This window comes from Xenopus laevis, chromosome 5L (genome assembly GCF_017654675.1).
Source record: "Xenopus laevis strain J_2021 chromosome 5L, Xenopus_laevis_v10.1, whole genome shotgun sequence".
NCBI lineage: Eukaryota > Metazoa > Chordata > Amphibia > Anura > Pipidae > Xenopus > Xenopus laevis.
In genome coordinates this window covers 81,454,508-81,469,567 of record NC_054379.1, presented here as the reverse complement: position 1 = coordinate 81,469,567, position 15,060 = coordinate 81,454,508, and the positions used below count along the sequence as shown (strand labels likewise).

Here is a 15,060-nt window from a genome sequence, read left to right as displayed (position 1 = left end):
GTTGAAGGAGAACTTTAATAAATTAGATCTGCTAACATTTCTCTATAACTTATTGGGCCATGTATGGCTGGGGCCTTTCTAATATTCTGCTTGATTACAAAAATCAGCCAGATCTGATAGTAATCCATTGCACTTACTACATAACAACCTGCACTACAGTATAAGTTAGCAAGAGTTTTGGGCAGACCACCCATAAGCAACAATATGTTCAAGCTGGAGGATTTGCAAAGGTGTATTTAGCTGAGTTTGAAAATGAAAGCAGACTGGCTGCAATGGGCAACTATGCCAGACAAGACCCACACTTGCCCTAAACATTCCCTTTTTAACCCAGACCCAACCAGGCCCAATCCTAAATAAGGGGCTTTTATAAGCACACATGGGACCACACTGTTCCACCAATGAGAGACGGCAGGAAGGGAACGTCAGCGGCAGGGCACAGTTAAAGGGGAACTATCGTGAAAATGAAAATATAATATAAGCTTCCTCATCCTGAAGTTAGAAACTCTCTAAATACAATCAATACAATTAGTGAACTGGGCACACCCAATCAGCAGTTGGGTGTCAAATGAATGATCCAATATATCTTAGGGATTCCTTTCCTAGCAGATGTATTAAAGCTCACTTAAATAACTGATTCCAGTACAAATAAAATCTAACAAAATAACTGCCTTTTGCACAAATTCTGCATGTAAAGGGATCATTCATCTGACCAACTCCTGTATGAAGGGAGAATGAGGAGAAACAGATGATGAAAGAGGAATAATGACGATAAACTTGATTATTTCAGAAACAGTACAGAATTTTTAATTGACTGTATTTAGAAAGTTTCTTATTTCAGTATGCTGAAGCTAATATTACATTTTAACTTTTGCCATAGTTCCCCTCTAGAGTTACTGTGCTGCTGCAGCTGGTAACATTTAACCTGCACCACATCTGAATCCTCTATAGGTGTATGGACATCAGAGCAAATCCATCTGACCTGTGGGTGTAGGGCCAGCCCATGCATTACTATATACAGTCCTATTGCAGCCCTGCACAAATTAGTGAACTGGGCACATGGAAGTGTCAGTTAATGGATGGTCAGACTCAGTGAGGGGTACTTAGGTTTAAACTGAATAGGCTGATGATTAGTGTGAGTACTGTAAATAACATTGCTACCAAAAAAAATAATCTATTATGAACATTTCACAGTTCTGCATGTTAAAGGGATACTGTCATGGGAAAAAAATGTTTTTCAAAATGAATCAGTTAATAGTGCTGCTCCAGCAGAATTCTGCACTGAAATCCATTTCTCAAAAGAGCAAACAGATTTTTTTATATTCAATTTTGAAATCTGACATGGGGCTAGACATACTGTCAATTTCCCAGCTGCCCCTGGTCATGTGACTTGTGCTCTGATAAACTTCAATCACTCTTTACTGCTGTACTGCAAGTTGGAGTGATATCACCCCCCTCCCTTTCCCCCCCCAGCAGCCAAACAAAAGAACAATGGTAAGGTAACTAGATAACAGCTGCCTGGGTGATTTAAGAACAGCACTCAATAGTAAAAACCCATGTTCCACTGAGACACATTCAGTTACATTGAGAACGAAAAACAGCAGCCTGCCAGAAAGCATTTCTCTCCTAAAGTGCAGGCACAAGTCACATGACCAGGGGCAGCTGGGAAATTGACAAAATGTCTAGCCCCATGTCAGATTTCAAAATTGAATATAAAAAAATCTGTTTGCTCTTTTGAGAAATGGATTTCAGTGCAGAATTCTGCTGGAGCAGCACTATTAACTGATGCATTTTGAAAAAAATGTTTTTTCCCATGACAGTATCCCTTTAACGAAAAAGAAGGCATTTGCAACCTTTCAGTGTTAGATGCAAATCTACTTCCAAAAGCCACACAAAGAAAACAAGAGCCAGGAAATTTGGAGGGATAATAAGCAGTGTGTGAAATACCACTGGGTTTGTCTCTCCTTGCAGATTTAGCTGGCTGCAAACCACAGCAATAATTTGAGGTTTATTTCAGAGCTTATTTTTTTAGGCAACCACTTTCATTGTGCATGTTTGCCTTTCCTTTCTAGGAATGGTTTGGGCTGTGTTCACCTTCACAGCTGTAAACAAATTGCTGTAACACATGCAATATGAAACTGTTTCTGGGACGCGGAACATTCTGTTCTCTCTGTTTTCGCATGTGCTTTTAGGAGCCCGTCCTACACAAGCCTGTGTAACAGGAAGCAGCTGAATGTCTCTAGAAGCTCACCTACAATATATGGAGTGGAAACAGCAAAGCCATTACAGATGACTAGGAATAAAAATAAGAGGCTCTGTTGACAACTGACATCCAATGTAATGCACTCAAAGAACTGTCTTTCCAAATATGGCAACACATAAAACCATTAAAACCAGTGTCTTTTTTTTGCTAACAGATAATTAAGCACTGACACCAAGATAAATATTTAGCATCAGTAATACAACCTGCTAATAAATAGAATATAGAGGTGACGAGACATGTGATCCTAACATCTAGGCCCAGTGCCAGCTCTCAGCTTGATGAATCAGATTACAATTGGAAAGAATGTAGGGGTTCCTAATGAGTCTGTTGACAAAATATCTCACTGGCTCTGTCCTTACAGACCGAGTTCCCATAGCAGCCATAATATATAGATCTATATATAATAGATGCTACAGTTTGAGAGAGGGGAAGTAGGTACAGGGCAATAAGATGTTGATACTTATACTTTATGTCAGTTTCCCATAACCCAGGCATGTCCAAAGTCAGGCCCGGGGGCCAATTGCGGCCCTCAGCCTCCATCATGAAATTAATAATAATGTGCCCCCCCAGCACAGTGCGAACAAGAATCACGTAGCCGTAGCAGTAATATTTGGGCACATTAGTGAAATGATTTGTCACTTGGTCTATCCTGGTGCCTGTGTGCTGAAGGTGTTAGCAATAGACATGTACTGGCCCATAGTGACGCGTTGCTCTCACATACGTCTTTAGGGCTGAAGGTGCAATAGACGTACTGACATGCCAGTACAGTAAAATAAGTATGCAAGAGCAGTGCCTCACTACGTGCCAGTACGTGTATATTGCTAACACCTTCAGCACACAGGCAGCAGTATAGGCCAAGTGGCAGATCATTTCACTAATGTGCCCAAATATTACTGCTACAGCTATGTGATTCCTTGTTTAAATGAGTTAAATGATGTTAATGGTTAAAAGAATGTCAGGCTGAATGTTCGGCCCCCACACATTTTCACCTCACCAAATCTGGCCCTCGTTGCAAAAAGTTTGGACACCCCTGCCATAACCAGTTGTTGTCAAAGTGTAGCTTTCAGCAGCCATCAACAGCCAAAAGGGGGGCAGCAATTCTTCAACAGTTATATTTACATAGGTCAGACAGTACTATTTTATAAAAATAAAGTCTGTTTTGCCTCCACCCCTCCACTAACAAAGACAAGATTGACTTATATTATAGTCCTCAGCCTAATAAAATGAAGCTTTTTAAGATCACAGTATTATCATGTGAGGCCAACCATTGTGCTCATTTCTTCATGTGATGCAAAAAGACCTAACTAGCAGCATGCTACAATATCAAAGGCATCCATGCTTGGCAAGAGAACAGCTAAAATGCTCTGACATCAGAATAAACCCTCTAAGCAAGAAAAGCTAATAGAATAAATAGAATTTTATAGGCGGAATGGAGTGGGACTTAGTTACAGTGACAGATATATAAGAATAAAAGATGAGTAAGAAGTAGAATCCTGGAACCAGTAATAAAAAATGTTTCATGTTCCTAATTTAAACTGTCATCGTCTTTAATAAAATAAAGCCAAACTTTAAAGCAAAAACTTGAACATCTACATTAGTAACGTGCAGACAGTGGCAATAAAATGAATATCTACATTAATAACTTGCAGACAGTGGGTCCTAGGGGGTGCCCAATAAGGGCTGTAATTGGTTATTTGGTAGCCCCTGTGTGGATTGGCAAACTACAGATGGCTCTTTTTGGCAGTACACATGGTCTTTATTCCTCCAAGTCAGAAATCCAAAAAAAGGACCTGCTGTGAGGTCACAGAGAGCAACATCAGAGGGCTTAGTGAGGAACATGTTTACCGGGACCTACTGGTTGGGGGTCACTGCCCTAAGGTAAGATCATGTGCCTGGTGTGTGTTATGGTGGGAGGGGTGCACTGGGGGCCTGTTACAGGTTTTACACCAGAGCAATTAAAAGTATTGTACTGCATAGCTAAAAAAGAAAAACAGCAATTTTGGAATTTGGCGTTTCACCATTTATTGCTGCAAATGAATTTACTTTTATTTATAAGATAAAATATGAATTATATGAAAATAAATGGAAAATACATGTAGAGCATTTCCATGAGAATAAAAAAATACAATTATGTGTGGCTTTTTCGCTCTAAAACTCCAGAGAAAATAATGAATAGATTCATGGTTTAGTCATGTGAAGAAGATAACACATTCAGCTTGTTCTTTTAATTGTAGAAGACGTCATCAAATTGGGAATGGGCTGGCACAGCACACAGAACAAAAAAAGTAGGATTTAAAGAGATGTTTAAAATAAAGTAAGTTAAACAGTATACCCTTTTATCACAAGGTCAGTTCTACTTGGTCGCAAGACATCTTTTCTCTTGCTGCATTGGCTCAGACACAACATGGTATAATCTGTAAACAGATTTCTATAACATTAAAGGTACATTTAACATTAAAGGTACATTTTTTTTTAAAAAATATGCTTTAATTGCAGTGATTAAATCTGATTTGAAATGTACTGCTCCATAAATATGCCACAAACCTGTTAATTTATACAATTAGCCAAATACTTGCAAATATTTACAGAAACATAATTTACAGTAATTGTCCTAATAATTATCAGCAAGATTGTTCGATAAGTAGTTTATATGAGGTTCTGCTGACATCTAGCCACATAAATCATATGGCATTTTGTAACAGTGTAATGAAGTATACGATGCCTGTTCACTGAGAACAGACAGAGCTTTTTCTGTCATTTCAAAAACATAAAAACCATGCAAGTAGCAAATTAATTTAAAAAAAGCACTGCGCACAATTTTCTCATTTTTAAAGAGTCACAATATCGTTCAGCACTCAAGTACAACAAGAAAACAAGGTTAATATATGTACATAAGTTAAGTGTCAAGTGATATTAATGTCAGTTTAGATAAATGATTTTGCATGTTGGATGCTACAATTTTCCACCTTACGATCATGCCAGTAAATCCCAGCTAATAGTTTAACGTTGCTTTTCATGCTTTTTCTTCACTTCAAAACAAAGTTTATCATTTTAGCCCTAGGTTTTCTGAAGCTAACACAATCAATTTTACATATGAAGGAGATGCAGACATGTAGTTTAGTTTTTATTGCCTGGTTGCTGCACTACTAGACACCACACGTGGATTACTAAACTCCTTTAAATCCTGCAGAATGGAGGGGCAGCTGAGTTCCCATTGGAAACTGGATTTATTAACCTCGAGTATGTTGGTCCCATGCTCTCACCTTTACAATGATCTGCTCTTCTGCCACTATTTCAACACTCTGTATTTATGTCCGGGTGCTGCTCCAAGGACATCATTCAAATATAGAAGGACAGAAGTGCGCTCCTGGGTCTACATTCAAGATCTTATGGAAAGCTCTAGGCAAGAGTCGAAATGTTGATTTCATGACATGATGTAATAAAGTTTTGCATGTTTTAAAAGAAAGTCCCAGGAGTGCACTACTCAGGGGTGTAACTACAGAGGAAGCAGACCCTGCAGCTGCTGGGCCCAGGAGGTGTAGGGGCCCTATGAGGCCCAGCCCTTATTAATGAGAAATTTCAACATATATTGTAAAACAGGACAACCTCTGGATTTGTTGGGGGCCCTAAAATTAATTTGCTGTGGGGCCCAGTAACATCTTGTTACGTCACTGGTGCTATTATTCCGATTTCCCTATTACAGATAGTCAGAAAATGTTATTTTGATTTTCAAAAATGTAAGGATTTTGAGAATATAATCAGGGTAAAGTAAAACATTTTGGTACCGACCCTACTATGGCTGCAAGTACAGTATTCATTAAAAACGACTGCTTGACATGCTGCTAAATTTTAAATCTGATTGTTTGGATTGCAAATGATACTTAAACTTCTGCTATACTGTTCATATTATTTTGCTCACAGGCAGATGATGTTATAGTGCTTTCTAGCACAGGTTTCTAAGCATTTCTGCCAATGTTCTGCTGAGATCCCCAGATGGTGCTGTAAAAAGAAATCCTCTGTAATACGATATGATCAGCCTTTATATCTTCTACATACCTCAAATTATAAAGCTGAAAATAAGAAATGGCCACATGTATTCTTTTCTACATTTTATACCTTAAAGGAAATGTCAAGCCGTTTTTGACTTTTACCATGCCTGTGTAGCCTACTTTAGCCCCAATCGAACTGCATTATTTTCACTTGGAAAAACGCTCTACCTTCCCTGCACCGATGCATTGTTTGCCTCCCTGCGCCTTCATTAACCCAGCGGCCATTTTTTCATGCTTGCGCTCTTTCTATTAGCAATGTGCATGTGCCAATACTCTGACTCCTTCTGACTTGCTAATAACTTACATACAGTAGTTATCCTGGTTGGCAGTGTAATAGTTAATGTCTCCGCTCTCTTGCTCTGCTCCCTGCAGTCAGCACGAAGAAATATGTGCTAGAAGCACAACTGCGCATGTTCTAGATTAGTTTAGACAAGTGCGCATGTGCGTCTAGCCAAACTACAGCTCGCATTCCGAAGGGAGGGAGGAGAGAGGCAGATAGTGCAGGACAGCAGCAGGCAGCCAAAATCAACAGAGCTGCTAAACGGATCACTTTTCAAGGGCTGCAATACTAGTTATGTAAAACATGTAACAAGGCATAACGCTTATAAGATTTTTGTTGTAGGAGTAGACATGTCCTTTAAACTAGACAGGCTTCTTCTTATAACCTTACCAGCTATGTTGTCATCATCTAATGGTGAATGTGTCAGGCACGACAGGTGAATCATTAAAGATGTCCTTGAGACCACACAAAATTTGATACTGGCTAATATAACCAATAGACATTGCCCTACAGTGGCCCTGTGTGACTGCATTATGCAGGGTACTCCATGTACTGAAAAATAGATCAGTTAATACTTCATGTTTTGTAAAACTGATTTTCCATGAAACCATTGTGTGAACAACATCCACAGTGCTTTAGCATTGCATAATCTGCCATTTACGTAAAGTGTAGTGTAATTCTTGTAATTGCTTAATTAGCATTATTATGAAGATGTTCCTTGGTTATAGTAATACAGGGAAATTACAGTTCAAGTACATGTTGTTCTCATATGAAAGACCATTTGTAATTTTGATAAATGTTTATTCCAGACTGATTAACCACGTGAAAAGGATGTGTGTAATTAAAGCATTAGTTAGGGTTGCCACCTTTGAAAATAATAACCAGCAGTGATACAGAGAGGGTAGGCTGGTGAATGCCTTACAGCTCCCAATGCTACATTATTCCTCTTAGTTCATCCTTATGCATGAGTATTGTTTCGTAACACGGCTCCTAATACATCTGTGATTGATTACTCAGTTCACCCATACACATAGATATTCCCTGGGGAAGATCTGCTTTGCATATGCTGAAATTAGTCAGGTCCTTTAAATTGATGGACATCACTGTCTTTTTTATGTGCTGACATTGAAATTAACATAGCTAACAATATATGAAAATATTCCACACACACATCGCTGTTGGACTGATGTATTACAGTGCAATATGCCTACAATAGTTGGCACACAAGACATGCCATATGGACATAGCATTTAAATCTAGCTTAACCTTATTGAGAGAAGATAATAAGTAGTTTTTCTGTGATTTTCTCTTTGTATTTAACCAAGTCGATGATCCATGATGATACGACCACAAGATGGGAGGAGTAAGGTAAGATAGCAATAGTATCACTTTATATTAATGTTATGTAAGTTGCATCTGTAGCTGTCTTTAAAAGGGTTCAGAGGTGAGAGCACTGAGCCCTGCAGATATTATCAGCATTATTAGCATTATTATAAGCATTGGTAACAAGACAGTAAAGCAATATGGAGACAGTGGTGAAAATCACTTACACTGGGCAAATTAGTACCACTACAGTAACCAGGAGCATCCAATCAGGGATTTACTTTCATTATTTTACCTGAAATACACTGATCAAATTTAATTCTGATTGCTTCCTATGGGTTTTTTAATACAACAAATTTGGATAGTATTTTGTAAAGAACCTCACTAACAACACAACCTTTAGTCCTTCAATTGCTGATGAAAATTGTAAAGGGGTCTTGGCTAGGTCTGCAGGTGTACAATGGGTGAAGAGCCAGACAACCTTCTTTTATATAAATAGCGGCTGCCTGTAAAGTCTCTTTTCCCCAGGGACCCATTGCAAACACTGGGCGGAAAAAAATGGTTAAACAACCATTATAAGCAGCCAATTTTAAACAAAACTTACAACTTTGCTGAACAAAAACATGAGCATCTGCCAATAATTCACCAAATCAACATGAAGTAGGCCAAATTTACATGGAGGTTTTGCACAGAGGCAGGAAAAATGTCTGTTTTTGTTTTCTGGATGAATCATTTACCCTGAGTTAAATTCGTGTGAAAAAAATGGCCTGATTTGAGCACAAATTAAGTTATATTCAATGCACACAGAACAAAAATTACTTTGGTGAAGGTCATATGAGTTGTGAATGGGAAACTAAAAATTCAGATACAGATAAAACCTATATAACATGAGGAGATTTTATGGACTGTGAACAATATTTCTTATGGAAGTACTTAAAGGAAAATTATACCCCCAAAATTAATACTTAAGAAACAGATTTTACATCTCTTGCCTTGAACCCCCATTTTGTGATGGTCTGTGTGTGCCTCAGAGAGTGTGCACAGTGAATGGTATGATCCCAGGAAGCGGCCCTTATTTTTTGAAATGGCAATTTTCTATTTATGATAACCCAATGGCACATACTACTAGAAAAGTATATTATTATGAAAATGGTTTATTTACATGAAGCAGGGTTTTACATATGAGCTGTTTTATGCAATATCTTTTAATAGAGACCTACATTGTTTGGGACGTATAGTTTTCCTCTAAGTAAGACAGCAATAATGGATTAATTATATCTTAGTTTGGTTCAAGTAGAAGGCACTGTTTTATTATTACATGGAAAAAAGTAAATCATTTTTTTGAATTTGGATTATTTGGATAAAATGGAGTCTATGGGAGACTTTTCGTAAATCAAAGCTTTCTAGATAACAGTTTTATAACGGATCCCATACTGGTACAAAGTAGTAGACCCCCTTCTGTAGAAATTACTTCAACAAGTTAAACGTATGGTTATCATAACTTAACACTCTTGTAGACTGTTTGGTAACTAATCCCATCCTTTTGAATAAGCAAGTTTGACATACAGAGGAAGCCTAGTAAAATCCCCCTGTGATGGGGGCTGTAAAGCCGTAGGTCCTTTGAAATTTTTCTACAGTTGCACGAGGATCAGATTCCATGCAAAAATATTTTGTTGTATGTTGTAAGTATTTTGAGTAAATCAGTTAACATAAAGATTTTAATTACAATTACAACATTTTAATTACTGATTGGACTGCTGTACAAAAGACTGTCAGTGAACAGTCAAATACAGTGAAATTTGGTTTATGCACACTGATCGCACCTTAAGGATGATCCCCTAAACCAGTTCTGGATTTGATGATCCACATCCAGATGAAGCATCAGCAGATACAAATTCCAGGCTCATCTGACATAATGATGACAAAATGAGCCATTTCCCAATCAAATCTAATGGCTATCTTTATACCACTCTGTGCCAGATATATTGTGATATTGCAGATTGTGTATATCCTACATGCTAGGCACAATTATGGATACATGCAGTTACTGAAATTTAACATCATACAGTCACAAATACATATTATAAGTGTAGTTAATGTATGCAAATTAAAATCAAAATTTTAAATGTATGAAATAAAGTAAGTGAGGAATTATCGCTTACCTGAACCATACCCAGGATCTCTAAGGTCTTTTCTCTGACATCTGGGAAAGGGTATCTTTTGGAGAGCATTAACAACCTTGCCAGCATCTGGTTGAGTTCTGAAGGCCCAGTTGTGTCCATTTGAGTCATCACAGGTCCTTGGAGCTCAATATTTCTTTGCACTTCCTCCCTGATGTTGTTCACAGCCAACTCTCTGGTCCTGGGATCTCTGCTACACAGACCCTCAAATGTCAGCTTCTCTTTGTTTTTTGCTATTTTTGAGAGAAATAAATCTCATCAAAAAACAAAATCAGCAAAAACTTTATATGTTAATGAGGGTCAATAACAACTACGTCATTAATGATCAGCTAACTTATTTTAAGAGTTCACTTTATAAGTGATTACAATATTTGTTTTGTTCATTCTCATCATCATCTTAAATGGTCTTCTGCAGTGCCACATGACAATTAATAAACAATACTACTTTAGAGTATTAAGGAAACTTATTCGGTTACTATTTCTCTTAGCCTAATCAATACAGTAAATCAAACTAAGCAAAAATAAACCCCACTTGGACTTCACCATGGAATGCTTTTGGGGATATTTAGTGGCAGTAGGAGCAATGATGAGAAACAGCCACTTTTAGATCATTTCACAGCGGCTGTCTCCCTAGATGCTGCTCACAAGCCTTAGTTAATAGGCAGACTTTTTCCCTTTGTTTCTCCCTCTCCAAGATGCTGCTTTTGTTTACTTGCAATTCCTACAAACCAAGAGCAGCACACACCCACTTTTGGGTTTGTTCCACCAAATCCATACAGAACCCGTCACAAAGAGGAGTCTGGTAGCTAGCCCCTCTCCTTGTAAGTTCCTTGTCTCTGTGCACCTCACACATTAAATAAACAAGCATTTGTTGTGCACAATTGTGCAAGCTGGAGTGTGATCATTTCAGAATGAAAACTGTCTCCCAATTGCCGTTCTCTACACTGCAATCATATGTCCCGCTCTCACTAGTTTCTCCCGTCAGTCCTGCAGACCATGTCAGCATTATATTCTTGTTTTCATCCTCCTCTGTTTTCCAGATCCTTCCAACTGCCTGTCTCCTCCTCATACAAACAGGGGAAGAGGAGGCGGGCTCAGCCCATGGACTGATTCCTGACAGTTTAAATTGCAGGCAGCTCTCTGTTTTCCCTCTTGTGGTCGGATGTTCAGTCACCTTGCAAACGGGAACCTGAATGACAGCATTGTTACTTCCGAACATTTCAAGCCCCTGATCAGATTGCTTGTTAATCTTATGAATGAAAAGTCACGTGCAGTGGTTCATTAGAGTATGTTTTAAGAATCAAGGCTACTTTAAAGTGAATCTCCACAAAAAATTTGTTTTCATAATTTAATAAAAAATATTCTGAACAAATTTCCAATAAAATGTAATATTTTCACTTTTCACTATTTTCAGTGGAATGCAGCATTTCTGTTTGCTGGTAAAAAAAATAGCCAAAGCAAGGTCTTTTAATAGGCTGCTTCTACTAGTTTAGTGGTACAGTTGTAAACAGCCAGACAGATACTGCTCTCTCAGCAGTTGCATTCAAAACCACTGAAAACTTTAATAAACATATATTAAAAAAATTCTTTGAAACCATGGCTTGCAAAGTTAACAATTGTATGTCAATATTCTCATCTTCCACAAATACCTGTATATGCAGAAGATGGTGCCTGTGAATACTGCTGTGCTACTCTGCATCTATTGGTCAGGGACACTTTTCCTTGTAAAAGACTCTGTGTAGAGGGGACAGGTTGGGGGCCACATTAAGGGCAGTGGATGGGGGGGGGGGGTAGTTCTCCTTTCTGGACATGGCTGCATCATCCCTAAGGCATAGTATCTGGCCTGCTATAGAGGGTGCCCTCTAATGTCCCCTCTGCTGCACAGTAATAAACATTTCCTAAAAGAGCTGCAGTTAAACACTACAGGTTCATAATTGGAAGTTTTACAAATGGCTGAGAAATATAATGCTGCGCTTATAATGAATGTAGAGAAAGAAAAGTATGCAAAACATAAATATGATAATTTTAGGTGATATGGCTATTCTTATTGTAGTAACCTGCTTGTGTGGCCATTTTGATTAAGGGCATTCCTGCTGTTTCCCTCTTCCTGACTAAGGTGAGAGCAATAATGGGGCAGGCCACACCTACCTGCCATGTTGTAATAAATGTACCAGAAGCAGGTGTGGAACTACAGTGGAAGTAGACCCTGCGGCTGCCAAGAGCTATAGGGGCCCCACGAGGCCCTAATTCATATACAGTTTCAATAAATATTGGTAAAACAAGTTAACCTCTAGACATTTTAGGGGCCTGAAAAATAATTTGCTGTGGGGCCCAGTAATATCTATTTACGACAGAAGTTTTTGTGCTTGTCTGGCTGTTTTGCCTGAACTAACACAGTAGAATCATTTAATCCACTACCAGCCAGTTTATTACACATCATCTTGAAGCCAAACCCATCATTATAATTGGTCTAATATCCTTTCAATGATGTCTGACAAACTCTCAGTCAGTTATAAGTTTTGTATATAATTGTTAGCCTCCAATGTCTCCTCCTAGCTGTAATCTTGCACCCACTTTTAGCACTCTCTTAATATGTGCTTAGCTATAATTCAACTACTACATAATAGGTTTAGCCAGAGATGTGGGACATAAGTGCGTCCGTTACACGGAGGTTATACATTTGTGAGACAAATTGCTTGTTAAAATGTACAGAATGGAGTTCGTAATATAATGACATCCTTTTGGGCACTAACCAGATTTTGTTTTCATTCTTTAATAGAAATAAGTCTTTTGTATATTTTTTGTGTATGGTCACAAATACTTATATACCATGAGAGACTTGAATTCTGTGTATTAGGGATAGAAGCACTGCATGCAAACACTGTCCTTGTCAGATTTAATTAGTAGGTGGATGCCTTCCTCAGCACCTGCTACAGTATTGTACATACAAAATATCTGCGGTTTCCAGAAACTGCTTCTGATGTAGGAGCCTTATCTCTTGGAGAAGACAGGGGCGTATTTATATTAAGGCACCCGAGGGCCTGTGCCTAAGGCGGCAGGTTTTGAGGGGTGGCCCGCGGGTGCCTATAAATGTATTTTTTAATGGGGGTGGTGGTGAGGGGTTAGGGTGCATGGTATAGGGGGAATGATTAGGCTCTTGCTGTGTCTGCTGCACCCTACTAAAGCATATTTGTTGGGTGCAGCTCTAGTCTCAGTCTCTATAGACAAGTGACAATAGGCTGTAGCAATAGGCTGCAATCTTCAAGGGATACTTTGCCTTTCTATGTCTATTTAAGCCTCTGCCTGGTTGCTAGGCAGGTAGAACATTTGAAACAAGAAAACTATTCCAATTCAAGCATAAAGAGCTGCAAAACAGTACATTGAAAAAACATATTCCCAACAGAATACTACTGTCTGCCTCAGTGATCCCATAACTGTATCTCTCTAGCCACTGCTAAACTACAATTCCCAGCATTCAAAGCCAGAACCAGTAGCAGAGTTGTAGCTGATGGGCTAAGAGAGGAGATCTCAGCAGGACCTTTATTCATTGGGCATGGGAGAGTCCAGTCAGGGACCAGTGAGTTCTGATGGTGGCCCTGTTTCTATGACTGCTTATGTTTGATATCTATTTGTTGTATTTTCATAAATGCACGTGTGTGACTGATGTGATTGGCTGCCAATTACTGGTATATCATGCCTTACTTGAGGATGACATCACTCCCAGCTCAGCACTGATTGGCTGAAAGCTGCCAGGGAAGGTGACTTAACGGTTCAGGCACAAGTGACAGGTATTTCATTTCTGGATTCAGAGGTAAGTGGAGCAGACTTTATGGGGGGGGGGCATAAAGTCAATGATACAAGGGGATATTTGGGCAGTGTGGCTTTCATGATTTATAGTAGTTTGGGGACTAGAGCCAGGCCCAGACTGGCAATCTGTGGGTTCTGGCAAATGCCAAAGGGGCTGCTGCATAGACAGTCATTATTTATTGGGCTACTGGGGGGGGCTGTGAGGGCCTCTATGTGTCTCAAATGCCAGGGCCATTTTAAATCCCAGTCCAGACTTTAGTATTTTGACTTTTGCCCCACCATTGCCTGCTATTGTAATTGTCTGGGAAGGTGCTTGTCACAAAATTGTCCATTGGAGATGTCAGTTTGTCTTTCCAGTTCCATCTTTTCCAATTTCATGGGGAAAGGGGGGGGTGTCATTTTTGGTGATAAGCCATCAGGGGGTACAAAGGGGTACAACTACAAGGGAGGGGACAATCAATGATGGGGCCTTGAAAATGGTTTCTGGTGGCAGCCCTGCCCCTTCCCAAACTACTAAAACTTGTGGGTGCCAAAGTACCCAAAATCTGCCTGTGTGCCATTGCTGAGACAACACGAGAACTTGCTGTCCCACTGACTCTAAACCTGTGCTTATCTAGCTGTGCCTTAACTACAATTCCCAGCACCCCCTGTGGCTGACTTGTAGTTATAGAATATAGTGTGTTTGGTATTTCTTGTTTACTTGTTACAGTTTTTGAAGTGTTAGACCATTTACACTGCTGCTCTTTAGCTGTAAATGTCAACTGCCATTTTTCCAACTGCCATTGGCCAACTGTCCCACTCATCAGTCATCCTAGTGACCTCAACATTAGAGTAGATGATGGTTAAGGGAGGACCTGAGAAGAAAGACAAGTAGCACAAACAAGAACAATAGTTACATGCCTAGAATTAGGGTGCTTTGTGTTATGGGTGCAGGGGCACTGATCAGAGCTTGACTGGTTATGAAAAGCCCCAGTGGGCCCATTACTCACCTGGTCCTCTAGTGTCTTCTGCCCCTATTACACCCTGCCAGTAACATACAGCTTTACAGTAATGGCACAGAGGGGGATTTGGGATGTTTTGTCCCCATGTGATTTCCAGTTCAGTGTATGGCCAACCAAATGCTCACTCCTAAATGATCACTCACATTTCTAAATTCAATTT

General features: G+C 39.2%; 1 protein-coding gene across 2 annotated transcripts in view; it reads right to left on the bottom strand.

Annotated features, from left to right (window-relative positions):
• The window catches only part of sesn1.L (sestrin 1 L homeolog), a 136,777-nt gene extending 125,504 nt beyond the window's left edge, over positions 1 to 11,273 (bottom strand). For both annotated transcript variants that reach the window (XM_041562073.1, XM_041562074.1), the window contains exons 1-2: positions 11,062 to 11,273; positions 10,075 to 10,325 (exon numbers count right to left, since the gene is read on the bottom strand). In XM_041562073.1, the coding sequence (XP_041418007.1) occupies positions 10,075 to 10,325; positions 11,062 to 11,161 (351 nt within the window). In that variant the 5' untranslated portion in view covers positions 11,162 to 11,273. The remainder of the gene's footprint in view (positions 1 to 10,074; positions 10,326 to 11,061) is intronic.
• Between the last annotated feature and the right edge of the window lie 3,787 nt (positions 11,274 to 15,060).